The 14748-nt window shown below is 45.5% G+C and overlaps 1 protein-coding gene across 1 annotated transcript; it reads left to right on the forward strand.

Moving 5' to 3' along the window:
- The first annotated feature begins 3523 nt into the window (after positions 1–3523).
- Positions 3524–7802, forward strand: LOC123139276 (peptidyl-prolyl cis-trans isomerase E). The gene is made up of 3 exons (XM_044559072.1): positions 3524–3765; positions 4005–4268; positions 7368–7802. The coding sequence occupies exons 1-3, from the start codon at positions 3729–3731 to the stop codon at positions 7556–7558; spliced, it is 492 nt and encodes a 163-aa protein (XP_044415007.1). The 5' UTR covers positions 3524–3728; the 3' UTR covers positions 7559–7802.
- Positions 7803–14748: the final 6946 nt, after the last annotated feature.

The following is a 14748-nucleotide window of genomic DNA, read 5'->3' on the forward strand; positions in this document are numbered from 1 at the left end:
CACACTTGTGCTTCAAAGTAGCACCATATTTTTCATATAGATAGTCTCCTATGTTGTCAGTTTCATATACTAGTAGAAAATTTTCATTATAGAGTTATATGCACACCCACTTAGTTTTCATATTGAGCTTTCATACACTAACAACTCTTAGTGCATTCGTTGCATGACAATCCCTACTCCTCGCATTGATATCAATTGATGGACATCTCCATAGTCCGTTGGTTAGCCGCGTCAATGCGAGACTTTCTTACTTTTTTGTCTTCTCTATATTTACCCCTATCATCATAATCTATTCCATCCATAGTGCTATATCCATGGCTTGCGCTCATGTATTACGTGAGGGTTGAAAAAGCCAAAGCGCGTTAAAAAGTATGAACCCATTGCTTGACTTGTCATCAGGGTTGTGCGTGATAAATACTTTGTGTCGAGAAGACAGAGCATGACAAGACTATATGATTTTGTAGAGATAGCTTTCTTTAGTGTTGATATTTTGAAAGACATGATTGTTTGTTGGGATGCCCGAGTATTATTGTCTTTATGTCAAATTATAGACTATTGATTTGAATCACTTATGTCTTAATATTCATGCCATGATTAGATATATGATCAAGATTATGCTAGGTAGCAAGTGCTCCCTGGGTGATTTTGGTAATTAATGTCAATATATCTCTTGTTGGACTAATACTTATACCTAGTGTATTTCAGACAAGTTCAACAATGGCATGACAAGGACAAGAGGATGTGGAATCCCTTCAAAATGCTAAGGACACATATTGGCAAAATCTCAAGACTCTTCATTTATATTTTAGTGATCCAAGATCATATTGAGTCCATAGGAAAGCCAATACTATTAAAAGGGATGATATATTGCTTAATTGTCTACTTGCTCAAAGTGCTTAGTGATATTGCTCCAAAACTCTCAACCACTTTCTCATTTCCAAATATGTCCAAACTCAAAGTCAAATTCGGCCCCACCGAAATGATCTATCCGGCGCCACCGAGTTTATTTGACATAGTCACTGCCAAACCCCCTAACTCCTCAGTCACACTGATACGGATCTCGGTCTCACCGAGATGGCCCTACAAACTCTCTGTTGCATGTTGCAATTATTTCGGTCTTACCAAAATGTGCAGTTCAAGCTGGAACATGGCCAGGGATTGATCCCCTAAACTGAGGTCGCTTCCTATTAATGTGGTCGTGGACGACCAATGTAGCCGCCACAATCTCTTCGTCATCTGAGGACGAATAATCCGATGAACAAACGAAGTGAAAGAAAAACCCATCCCCGCTATTCATGATACCTTGTGAGGAACGTGTCGAACACCTTGCGGTCGTGGTGGAGACGCAGCCGGGAAGAGCAAGTCGAAGAAGCGAAGCAACGTTGGTGTTGGTGGGGCGGGCGCCCTGCGGCAATGCAGCGCCTGCCGGAGTTGTTGGGGTCGATGGTCAGCGTCAGCGGCCGTAGCTTCTCTCCCACCAGGAACAAGGAATCACGAACGCCGACAAAAAACTCTACCAAAACGTGACCGTGGGGCGGCCATGACATGGCATGGTTGTGGGGCGGACGACCTTGATGGAAGGTGATGCCACCGAGAACGGGGATGGCAGCGGCGACGGCAAGGCGGAGGGCAGAGGCCGAAGGGAAGAGAGAAGAGGAAGAGAAAAGTGGTTGTGTCCCCGATGGGCGGGACATGAGGGACTAGGGTGCGCGCGGCGCCTGTCGTGTCTGTTCAGTCACAAACGCCACCTAACTTTGGACTGAAAATGGATCAAAAGCGGATAAAAAACGAACAACAGCCTGTTTGCTCTTGTGCGTTGGGTGGCATGTTCTGTCCGTTTAGGCCATGTACAACGCCGCGCTTACAGCGGACGTTTAGAAATAGAATCCCCGCCGTTTTGCTCGTCCGGAGAGATTTTCCTAGCGGCTCCCAGCCAGCGATGCCAGACTTGGCAGCCGGTGCTTCGAGTGTATTTAGCGGGCTGGATAGTTGGTTCAATGTGACAGATAAAACGCCTCAGTTTTGGAGACACAAGCTCTTACGTGAGCGCTATAATTTTTTTTAATTATTTTAAGGGCGGTACTGGGCGCCGGTGCGCCGGCCGAAAGTTTCGGCCGGTCGCACCGCGAGCGTCCGATCTACACATGCGCAGCCGTCAAATCTGTCCCCTATCGTTCCCTTCGCCAACCTCCCGCACAGAAAAAAAGAAGAGGAAAAAGAGCGCCGCCCCCGCCCGGGCCGACAGCCCCGCCTCATCTCCTCGTCCTCCCGTTGCAGCACCGTCGCGTGCGCCGCCGCACTGCCGGGTTGCCGCATCTCGCCGCGCGCCGTGGGGATTGCAGGGCTACCTAGAAAGATTCAAGATTTTGCTGTTTGCATCTCTTCATCGGCTTGTTCCAAGAACTGGCATCGTGGTTGCAGCACCTCCCGCCCCCGCTGTCTCTACTCGCCGCCGACGTCGCCTTCCACCACCGTATTTCAGCATAAAAAGCTCAACGAATAGGAAAAGGGGATTTCCCTGACGGTAGCAAAAACCAAAAACTGTTCCAGCAAAAAATTATCACGGTTCCAGCAAAAAAATGCACTGCCGCCGATGCCTGCAAACAAAAAATCTAGCCGGTTACAGCTCTTCTTCGGCTGGTTGTAGCAAAAATGATTCTTGGTCACAGCAAAACACATGGCAGCCGCCGTCTATCATCGCCCCAGCACTATTCCTAGCCTATGCAGCAAAATCAAATGCTAGTTCCAGCAAAAATCAAAAGTGCTTCCAGCCAATAATTTGATGTACCAAAAATCCTGTCTATGCAGCAAAATCAAATGTTGGTTCCAGCAAAAATCAAAAGTGCTTCAAGCCAAAAATTTTGATGTAACAAAAAATCCTGCGTATGTAGCAAAATCAAAGGTTGGTTCCAGCAAAAATCAAAAAGTGCTTCCAGCCAAAATTTTGATGTAGCAAAATATCAGGGGCGGAGGCACCACTGTCCCTCAGTTTACAGCAAAATCGAAAGCTGGTTCCAGCAAAAAACAGAAATGGTTCCAGCAAAAAAATCATGGCAGCTCGCTAGCCGCCGTCTCTACCATCCCCACGGTCGTCGCTCGCCCCTGACTCCCGTAGCAGTACCCTCGTGGCCCTCCCTTCAGACTGGTGCGATTTCTAGCCACCAGAGCGCCCGATTTTGTTGTCTTGGTGATTAGCGGGGGAAGGGGATTACATGAGTACAGGAGGATGTGTTCGTGGAGATGGGGTAAATGAGTGGTGGAGCTCACTAGGAGGAAGAAGATAAGGCACGGAGGGGGTAAAATGAGTGGTGGAGCTCACTGGGAAGAAGATAAGGCACAGAGGGGGACGGTGCGTAGGGCCAGTGTGGAGAAAGGGGAAAAAAGGAAAAAGGTGCGGCTGTGCGAGCGAGCGGCGCGACCGGCCGAAGTTTCGGCCGGCGCACCGAGTACAAGCGTTTCCCTTATTTTAATTCTTTAAAATCTAACTAAGCGCTTATGCATTGGACATGCCCTTCCCATTAAACGGCGGACCATTCGGGAGCGTTGGAGTTGGGCTAACCCACGGGACTGAAACCAAACGCACCTCCCTCAAAGCCCCACTGTTTCCATGTGAGCGAAAAAAAAACCCTGCTTCGGTGCTTCCGTAGCCTTGTCGCTGTTTCCTCCCGCGAGCCATCCCCGGCTTCTACCGACCCCGCCGCTTCACCGCCGCCGCCGCCGCCGCCGCCATGAACCAGCCGGTGCAGAAGAACACCCTCTACGTAGGTACGCGGTAGCACCGTCCTCCCTCACTATCCTCTTCTCCCCTGCCGTTGTCTTCGCCCGCCCGCCCACTCGCTCGCCACCTGTTCGACGAAATTCGTCAGCGAGATGCACACCTTCTGGGGGTTCTCCTGGCTGCTTCCCCGGCCACGGAAGGGCCTAGTCTACTCTTGTTCCCCGGCTGAACTCCCGTGCGATGGAGAACTAAGCCGAGCTCCATTCCCTGGTTTTCGTCGGCGCAGGTGGGCTGGCGGAGGAGGTGGACGAGAAGATCCTGCACGCGGCGTTCGTGCCGTTCGGGGAGGTCAAGGACGTCAAGACGCCGCTCGACCAGGCCACGCAGAAGCACCGCTCCTTCGGCTTCGTCACGTTCCTCGAGCGCGAGGACGCCGCCGCCGCCATGGACAACATGGACGGCGCCGAGCTCTTCGGCCGCGTCCTCACCGTCAACTACGCCTTCCCCGAGAAAATCAAGGGAGGGGAGCAGGGATGGGCCGCGCAGCCAGGTACGTCAGGCGCCCCGTGCTTTCTCTCCTCTGTTCATTCAGTTACGCCCTGCTTTCGTGCTTGCCTGCCTGCTTGCTTGACACTAGGGTTAGGGCTGCCAGATGTTTTTCTTACCTGGCATGAAGTTGGAAGATTAAGGGCGAGGAATTTTAAGGACTTGCAATTAGACTATGGACTAATGATCTGATATGATGTTGATGTCAGTGTAATATGCTTTTGTATTGTGGTTTGTCTTTATGTTTTCATTATAAGGATTCTCTCCAGTTCAAATTGGTAGAAAAATGAATTGTCCATGTACATTAAGTTCTTGTGCTGACCAACAAGTTGTGGGTCTTCGGTAGTTCTGTGTCATGGGGTTTGGATTAATTCTAGCAGCAGTGCTATGCGCATGACAGAATTCAGACGATTCACCCACGACACATAAATCCAGCCGGACATGCGCGTGACTGAGCAGGGTACCGGCCGCTGGATTTTCACATCGTGCATAGATCGGGCAGAAGCATCGTGTGTGGAGCAGTTTCGTAATTCTAGTGTGGCCGGAAATAGGTTTCTAGTTAGATCTTTTTGTATTGGAAAAATGTTAGCTCTTGCTTGGTTTGGTAAGAACAATGTTCAGAATTTCAACTATAATCTGAGTAGTCCAAATGTGTCCATCTGGTTCAGTTCTAGTAGTCAGCAATAAGAATTTCAGGTCCTCTGCTAATCTCATGTGCATTCTTCACTTATAAAGTTAGCCCAGATCCAAACATCTCAATCTAGTATTATTCACTATGGATGCTCCCATATTTAAAATATTAACCGATGCCTGCTTTAGTTGAAACCGAATCGTCTAAAATTTCAATTTTAAATTTACGATGTTATCACACTAATACTATTATTTGATTTAGTTGTAGTGGTTGGCATTGCAGTAGCAAAGAGCTAAGTGTTATAAAAGTATGACTGAGTTCTAGGTTCTCAGTCCATCTGGAGCTGTATATAATTAGGAAGATATTGATGAGAAAACTTTCGGAGTTGAGAGTTTTTATCTTTACTACCCCTGTTTGGAAAGACATGACATCCTTTTACTCGTAATAATAAAGTTTTTATATTGGTCAGGTGAAAATAGTATCATATATTTTTCATGAGAAATATGTTCATATTATCATAGTTCTCGGGAACACTTTCCGGTAGATATGAAAAGTATCAGAAAAGTTGATGCTGCAGAGTGGGCCTGCGTTCTATACGGATAGAGGGAATAGATGAGCATATGGTTATGGATAAGTCAAACATTTGCAATTTTTGCCGTTTATCTTAGGATACCAGTTTTGATTTACTCGTGAGAGGAGCACATAAGACGGCAGTACTAATGTACAAGGAGTGTTTGCAGATCATGCAGTTGGCATTCCTGCGATTTCAAAATTTTATAGAATAATTTTCTGGCATACCAGCTAGCTCCTCAGCCTTGGGTAGTATTGCACTCTATTTAGTCACCTAGATTTGGTTGTCAGCTATTGCCTCTCCAGGACAAACTATATTCTTCATATTCAAAACAAGTGACCTTGGTTGATTACAAGTGTACCAAACTACTGGTAAATATTTTGCCCCTCTTAGTGTCTCATTAATTAGCAAGGCTCCTTAACTGGTTTTAGTGGTTGTTGGAATTATTCCATATGTTAGTTTTTAGCAATGAAAAAAGTTGATACATGGCTGTAATGTGGAGGCATTGCTACAAGTTGAGGAGCCATGTGCCTGCGGGTGACAGGACAGTGTGGTGGGGTGCCTAAGCCACTTAGAGAAAAGCCTTGTGCCAGCCTATTGTTTTCCTTTAAATTAGTTTCATTGGAAAGCAAGATAGAATCTTGATTGTTAGGAACTTTTTTTTTGCGTCTCTGATATGGGAGGTTTCCGTATTAGGCCCGATCTTTGCATTAGGAAATGATAACTTGTGTTGCTTGATGAATAAAATATCAACAACAGACACAAACTCAACAAACAAAACACTTGATGGATCTCTTGAGTCCACTCGAAGAGACGCTCTTCGATTCTTACAAACAGAAGGAAATGCAAGAACTAAGGTGGAGGGCATCTCCCAATTCTAGCTCAACTAGTTTCTTCTCAAATCAAGTGTGAAAGCATCAAGTAGTACTCAATTCTCATGAAGATTAGGTGGTGAGTCAAGTAGGATAAGATTCACCTGTATTTGGTTTGCCGGAAGCTCTTACGCATCATAACCGAGTCTCTCCTTGCAGCTCTGATCAATCCACCCGTCATTGCAAAAATTGCTCCTTACCCGTTGATTGTCCATTTTTTGCTTGATGTCTTTTTTTTTGCTTGATGTCTGGCTCACTAGATCTGGTACATGAAAAATCCATTCCATGAGCCGTTGTAATTGGTCCTACTTGAGTTGGTTGTGTACTTGTGTATCATCACGCGTCATTAGGGATGTCCCCATCAGTCTCCCTATGTATAGAGCCTTGGCCAGAGGAATAAAGCAAAAACGGAAACCAATCTTTCTTCGTCCCCATCTCTTTTGTTCTCTACACTCATGCCAACATGCTCTGGGGCTGTGGTTTCATGGCACAGCGTCCTGTTGAGCACAACTTCTACCTTTTCTGGGGTTCCAGGCAACATATCATGGCTAGCAGATTACAGAGAACGAAGGTTGAACTTAACGATTCCTGTGTAATGATAGACTGCAGTCTAATGTCTATCAGGAAGAAATTATAAGGAAGCCCTTCATCTAGGAGTCACAGTTGTTCACACTGCATGAAATTGCTTCTCTTGTAGACATGGTATTCACAATATGAACAGACAAATTATACTGCTGTGTTAATTGTACTCAAGCTGAGTTTGTTCTTTCGTGTCAGAATTTTTTATGTATTGTGTAATCTTAGGCTCTGTTTTGAACACATGATTCTTGTAGGATTTTCTTTCGTCAGATACAACTGCTGAATGCAAGTCTGATTATGTGGTTGATTCTTACATTATGTAGATTATGATCCCTTTCTGTCTTTCTGTTTCATAGTTAGTAAAAAGGCGGATATATGCTAATTCGAAGGTTTGGCTTCATGACAACTTTGTCTACATTGATTGCTCACTAAGTAAATGTCTGTGTTCAGTTTGGGCGGATGCGGATACTTGGTTCGAGAGGCAGCAGCAAGAAGAGGAAATGAAGCGCCTTCAGACAGAGCAGAATGCAGCAATGAAAGAAGCGGAAAGGCTTCACAGGGAGAAAATAGCCGCAGAAAAGAACGGGGAAACGGATGAAGCAGATCCCATGGCTGTGGCGGAAGCTCAGGCCGTGAACTAGAGCGCTTGATAAATCCTTCGATACTAACATTGGAACAAGTACTGTATGCATGTGCATTTGCCAAGTACATGGTTTTCATAGTCGATCTGTGTAACTACCTTGCGCGAACTTGCTAGGGCTAGTTGGTAGCTGATCCCACTTCCTGAAGGGATGCTTCTGTTCATTCTGGCCGTGTAACATGGAATTTGTGTTACGGTAACATGGATGTTATGTGTTTCGATTTCAGTTATGTTGTTACAGGTGATTCAGTTGAACTATTTTACATTGGTATCTTGCTGGAGATCCGTAGACGATTTGATCGTCGGACTTGATTCATGATTATGCTTTTCAAACTAGGAGCCTGACATTAAGGACTAGCTGCTACATTATTTAAAAAAAATATTATTTCAAGAATCTTACTAAACTACTTTTTTTGCTTGATATATTGTTTTTGGGGACTTTCCAATAATTTGTCTACTACTTCCAAAATTTGTCTACATTATTTGAAAAATAGAAGAAATATAATATTTTTGGGGACTTTCCAATAATTTGTCTACTACTTCCAAAATTTGTCTACATTATTTGAAAAATAGAAGAAATATAATATTTTTGGGGACTTTCCAATAATTTGTCTACTACTTCCAAAATTTGTCTACATTATTTGAAAAATAGAAGAAATATAATTTTTTTTGGGGACTTTCCAATAACTTGTCCACTACTTCCAAAATTTGTCTACATTATTTGAAAAATAGAAGAAATATAATATTTTTGGGGACTTTCCAATAATTTGTCTTCTACTTCCAAAATTTGTCTACATTATTTGAAAAATAGAAAAATATAATATTTTTGGGGACTTTCCAATAATTTGTCTACTACTTCCAAAATTTGTCTACATTATTTGAAAAATAGAAGAAATATAATATTTTTAGGGACTTTCCAATAATTTGTCTACTACTTCCAAAATGTGTCTACATTATTTGAAAAATAGAAGAAATATAATATTTTTGGGGACTTTCCAATAATTTGTCTACTACTTCCAAAATTTGTCTACATTATTGAAAAATAGAAGAAATATAATATTTTTGGGGACTTTCCAATAATTTGTCTACTACTTCCAAAATTTGTCTACATTATTTGAAAAATAGAAGAAATATAATATTTTTAGGGACTTTCCAATAATTTGTCTACTACTTTCAAAATTTGTCTACATTATTTGAAAAATAGAAGAAATATAATATTTTTGGGGACTTTCCAATAATTTGTCTACTACTTCCAAAATTTGTCTACATTATTTGAAAAATAGAAGAAATATAATATTTTTGGGGACTTTCCAATAATTTGTCTACTACTTCCAAAATTTGTCTACATTATTTGAAAAATAGAAGAAATATACTATTTTTCAGGATTTCCAATAATTTGTCGTCTACTACTTCCAAAAAATTTCTACATTATTTGAAAAATAGAAGAAATATATTATTTTGGGGGATATTCCAATAATTTGTCTACTACTTCCAAAATTTTCAAATCTTTATGTTTGAATATTTCCAATTTTCTTGATGTTTTATAATTGATGTATTTATTTCTTCTATTTTTCATTGTTCATTATTTCTTGGGAATTTCTGAGTAGTTTTTTCCGAACTTTAGAATATTGCCTATCTAGCTGATATGTTATACTATTTTATGTAGTTGGCAATGATTCTAGGGCTAGGGGTTTTCCCGATAGTTTGTCTTCTAATTTGAAAATTCCTTCCCTCTCAAATTTTCTTTTCAAAGTTTCTAAAATTTCCAAGATTCCCTTTTTTTCAGTTTGATGTTCAGTTTTTTCTTATGGATTGCTAACTCTTACTCCCTCCGTTCCTAAATACTCCCTCCATCTCAAAATAAGTGTCTCAACTTTGTACTAGCTCCAGTACAAATTTATGCTAAGCTCAAGACATTTATTTTGGGACGGAGGGAGTATAATATTTGTTCGAGATTCGGCCTCGTAGCCAAATGAGGCCGTCTTCGTTTCGTTTGTTGCGTGATGAATGATGGGCGTCGATTGCTGCTGCTTTCCGGCGCTCGCTCCGGCGGTGCTGAGGTAGGAGTAGAGCAGTTGTCGACGGTAATATTCCTCTAGGGTTTCCTAGAGTCCACCCGTTCCTCTGGCGACGACGCCGGAGTCCACCACTAAACCCTACCGCCGATTGCCTGGTCTCTTCTTGGCGATCGTGAGGCCTAGGGATCACCCGCACGACCGCCTACCACCATGGCGGAACCGGTTTTGACGGAGGATGAGGGGGGATCGAAGGAAGTTCGGACAGGGCTAGGGTTTGTAGATGGGAAGGGAGAGGTAGAAAGAAGCCGTGGGGATATACCGGCGACCAACAATACGATCCTGGGTGAAGTCGATGATGTGGGGAGGGAGGAAGAAGAGGCGATACCTCGCCAAGAGGACGAAGAGGATTGGGACAATCTTGGCCATGATCCGGCCCTGGAAGATGCGTTTGAAGGTCTGAAGTTGCATGGAGAAGAGGAGGAAGACTTGGATTTATCGGGTGAAGTGGATGAACTAATCAAGGAGGTGAGATGGTTATGCTTGTTTAGGGTTCATACTATGCGGCCGTTTAGCCATGCGGCGGTGCTAAACTCATTGAGGAACACATGGTCGTGTGCCGAAGGAGTCACCTTCAATATCAAAGGGCCTAATTTGTTCCTAGCCTAGTGTCATTGCTTGGGGGATTGGAAGCGGGTTATGGAAGGAGGACCATGGCAATTCAGGAGAGATCCGGTTGTCATTGTTGAGTATGATGGTTTTACAAACGTTGCAGAATTTGCCCTTGATATGTATCCATTATGGGCTAGAATAAAAGGTTTGCCGGATGGGCTAACGAGGAAGAAGGAATTGGCGGAGAAGGTTGCTAAGAAGGTGGGCAAGCCACCCTTTACTGTTGATGTCAATGAAGGGAGGATTAACCCTTCGAGCTTTTTGAGGGTTAGGGTTTTTGTGGACGTTCATAAGCCCTTGGTGAGATTTGTTCCGATTACACTAAAGGAATACAAATGATACCCGGTGAGTTATGAGAAGCTACCGGATTTTTGCTTCTTTTGTGGGTGCATGGGTCATGTGGTAGAAGAATGTGGAGATGGAGTTCACGACCCGCCGGAGTGTGATTGGGGGGACTGGCTACATTGGAGTAACGAACAGCCTATGGGGGCTGCAGGGGGTGGTGGAGCTGGTGGTGCGGGAGGTAGGGGAAGAGGTGCAGCTGGAGGGGGGTTTGGGGGAGGATCTGGAGGCAGAGGAGGAGTAGGAAATCGAGGAAGAGCTGCAATGCATAGCGGGGGCCGTGGGGGGGGGGGGTTGGTGTGTCCCCGGAGGCAGGATGCGCTGGAAGGGAAAATCAGGAGTATGTTGGGATGGAGGAGGATATCCGTTCAGTCCGCAAGCGCCTTATTAACAGTGATGGACAGTTAGTGTTCGTGGACAGCCGGTTCCAAACCTAGCTGGTAGGGTCTCTAGCACAGTTCTGTTACTAGAGGGAGGCACTGCGACGGAGGGGGTAGACGGGGGTTCTGCTACTACACCTGGGAAAGTGCCAATCGTCAAGAGGAGGAAGCAAGGGGCTGATGGTGAAAATATGGAGTTGGATGTGGCGTCCGAGGTGGCCTCCGGGACGGAGGGCCGCCGGGGCCAATGAATGTCATAAGTTGGAACTGTCAGGGAGGGGGGAATACCCGGACAGTTCGTGAGCTGGCGACAATCTCACATTCGCATTCCCCAAACATGGTATTTTTGTGTGAGACGAGGCAGAAGGCGGATAAGATGAGGAGGATCCGTGGTCGGATTGGGCTGAAGGGTTTTACGGGTGTCGATAGTAATGGGATGAGTGGTGGGCTAGCTTTGTTCCGACATGAGGCGTATGAAGTGGAAATAGTAGATAAAGAGGAATGATATATTGACGCCCTTGTGTGTGTCGCGGAGGGAGCAACCCAATGAAGGATAACGTGTGTGTATGGTGAACCTAGAGTGAGAACCGCCATCTAATGCAGGAGAAGCTGCAGCGGTTGAAGAACATGAATGACGCTCCGTGGCTTGTGGTGGGCGATTTTAATGAGGCAATGTGGAGCTATGAACATATGTCTTCTGTTCCCAAGGCCGAGCCACAGATGATTGCCTTTCGGGATACTTTGGAGACCTGTGGTCTTGTTGATTTGGGCTTTGTGGGGATTCCTTTCACATACGATAACAAGAGAGGAGGGGCAGGTAATGTACAAGTCCGTCTGGACAGAGCTGTGGCCACGAATGATTGGAGAAACTTGTTTGCCTTCACGACGGTATTCCATGTGCCATCGCCGTGCTCTGATCATGTGGAGGTGATGATAGAAACGACATCTGACCGAGGACCGTCGAGAGTGAAGCAGAGACGGTATGAGCTTTTCTGGGAGAGGGATGAGGCGCTCCCCGACGTCATTAAGGAGGCGTGGGAGGAGATAGGCAATGTTGAGAATTTGGCACAACTCCGAGATGCCCTATCAAAAACAATGGCAACCTTGGGGAAGTGGAGCAGAAAGTTTGGTAATGTAACACGGGAGCTGGCGAAGTCTCGGTCCCAATTGGATGAACTTATGCATATGAATGCGGATAGACAGGAGATAAGAAGGGTTACGGATAAGATGAACGAGCTACTTTATCAAGAAGAAATGTTGTGGCTTCAGAGATCTAGAATAACTTGGCTGAAAGAAGGCGATAGAAATACCAAATATTTTCAGAGTAAAGCTGTTTGGAGGGCAAGGAAAAATAAAATACGAGAGCTTACTGATAGTATTGGAGTTGTCCACTCTGATCTCGCTACCATGGAGATGTTAGCAAATGATTATTTTCACAATATTTTTTCGGCTGACACTTCCCTTGATGCCTCACCGGTTTTGGATTTATTGGGATCCAGGGTGTCGGCTGCAGATAATATCAAGTTGTGCAAGGCTTTCTCTGATAAGGAGATATCGGATGCATTGTTTCAAATTGGCCCGCTCAAGGCGCCGGGTCCGGATGGCCTCCCGGCCAGGTTCTTCCAGCGCAATTGGAGCACGCTCAAGGAGGGGGTTTTGGCGGTAGTGAAGGATTTTTTCCACACAGGAGTTATGCCGGAGGGGGTCAATTCTACATCCATTGTGCTCATACCTAAAATCTCGAACCCGACCAAGATTTCGGACTACAGACCTATAAGCCTTTGTAACGTTATATATAAGGTTATCTCAAAGTGTTTGGTTAACAGGTTGAGGCCCCTCTTGGACGATCTTATTTCACCGGAACAAAGTGCTTTTATTGCAGGTAGATTGATCACGGATAATGCACTTGTGGCCTTCGAGTGCATCCACTACATCAAACAGGAGAAGGATCCGACAAAGAGCTTTTGCGCGTATAAGCTGGATCTGTCTAAGGCTTATGATAGGGTTGATTGGGTCTTTTGGAGGCGAGTGATGCAAAAGTTGGGTTTCTCTCAGCGATGGGTTGACTGGATTATGGCTTGTGTCACGTCGGTGAGATACTCGGTGAATTTCAATGGAACTCTTTTGGATTCGTTTGCGCCATCGCGTGGGCTTCGGCAAGGAGACCCCTTATCGCCATTCTTATTTTTGTTTGTGGCAGATGGACTTTCAGCTATCCTGAGAAAAAATGTGGAGTTGGGAGATATTACTCCAGTGAAAGTGTGTAAAGGTGCCCCGGGTATATCACACTTACTATTCGCGGATGATACACTTTTGTTTTTTGAGGCTTCTAAAATCCAGGCGGAGAAGGTTAAAGCAATCTTGGACGTATACGGTGCAGCTACAGGAGAGAGCCTTAATTATGATAAGTGCTCCATACTCTTTGGGGATGCATGCCCAGGAATAGTCCAGGATGAGGTTAGAGCAGCGTTATTGGTTACTAGCCAGTTCTTTGAGGACAAGTACCTGGGGCTGCCGACACCGGAGGGGAGGATGTCGAAAGGACGCTTCCAGAACCTGCAGACTAGGCTGACAAAATGACTGATGCAGTGGGGGGATGGTCAGTTGGCCCAACCGGGACGTGAGGTGTTGATCAAGTCAGTAGCTCAGGCGCTGCCTACATACATAATGGGAGTGTTCAAAGTGCCTTTCTTAGTGTGTGATGATCTAACTCGTATGGTTGGAAACTTCTACTGGGGTTCGGCGGAAGGCAAAAGAAGAGTGCATTGGCAAAGATGGGATTTATTGATGCAACCTAAGGCGAAGGGAGGAGTGGGGTTCCGTGACTTTCAGATGTTTAATCAAGCTTTGCTAGCACGCCAGGCGTGGAGACTTATAACAAAACCCGATAGCTTGTGTGCTCAAGTCTTGAAAGCGAGGTATTATCTGCTGGGCAGGCTGGATGATACTGTTTTCACGGGTAACACGTCGTCGTCATGGCAAGCTATCAGTTATGGCCTGGATCTTTTGAAGAAGGGACTAGTTTGGAGAGTGGGGAATGGCAGGAGTATACGAGTTTGGAGGGATAACTAGATTCCGAGACCTTATTCTTATAAACCGATCTCCCCACAGGGAAGGTGCCGCAATCCATTCGTTTCGGATTTGCTAAATCAGAACGGAGCTTGGAACTATGAGCTGTTGAATGCATATTTTTGTTGGGGAACGTTGCAGAAAATAAAATTTTTCCTACGGTTTCACCAAGATCCATCTATGAGTTCATCTAAGCAACGAGTCATGGGAGAGAGATTGCATCTACATACCACTTGTAGACCGCATGCGGAAGCGTTCAAGAGAACGGTGATGATGGAGTCGTACTCGCCGTGATTCAAATCACCGATGACCAAGTGCCGAACGGACAGCACCTCCGCGTTCAACACACGTATGGAGCGGATGACGTCTCCTCCTTCTTGATCCAGCAAGGGGGAAGGAGAGGTTGATGATGATCCAGCAGCACAACGGCGTGGTGGTGGATGCAGCAGAACTCCGGCAGGGCTTCGCCAAGCGGCTGCGGGAGGAGGACGAGGTGTAGCAGGGGAGGGAGGCACCAAGACACAGGGTGTGGATGCCCTCCCCCTTGCCCTCCTTTATATAGGCCCCCAGGGGGGGGGGGACCGGCCCTGGGAGATGCAATCTCCCAAGGGGGGCGGCGGCCAGGGGGGTTGGAGTACCCCCAAAGGCAAGTGGTGCGCCTCCCCCCTAGGGTTTTCAACCCTAGGCGCAGGGGAGTCCCAAAGGGGGGGGGG

Source organism: Triticum aestivum, chromosome 6B, assembly GCF_018294505.1.
Source record: "Triticum aestivum cultivar Chinese Spring chromosome 6B, IWGSC CS RefSeq v2.1, whole genome shotgun sequence".
NCBI lineage: Eukaryota > Viridiplantae > Streptophyta > Magnoliopsida > Poales > Poaceae > Triticum > Triticum aestivum.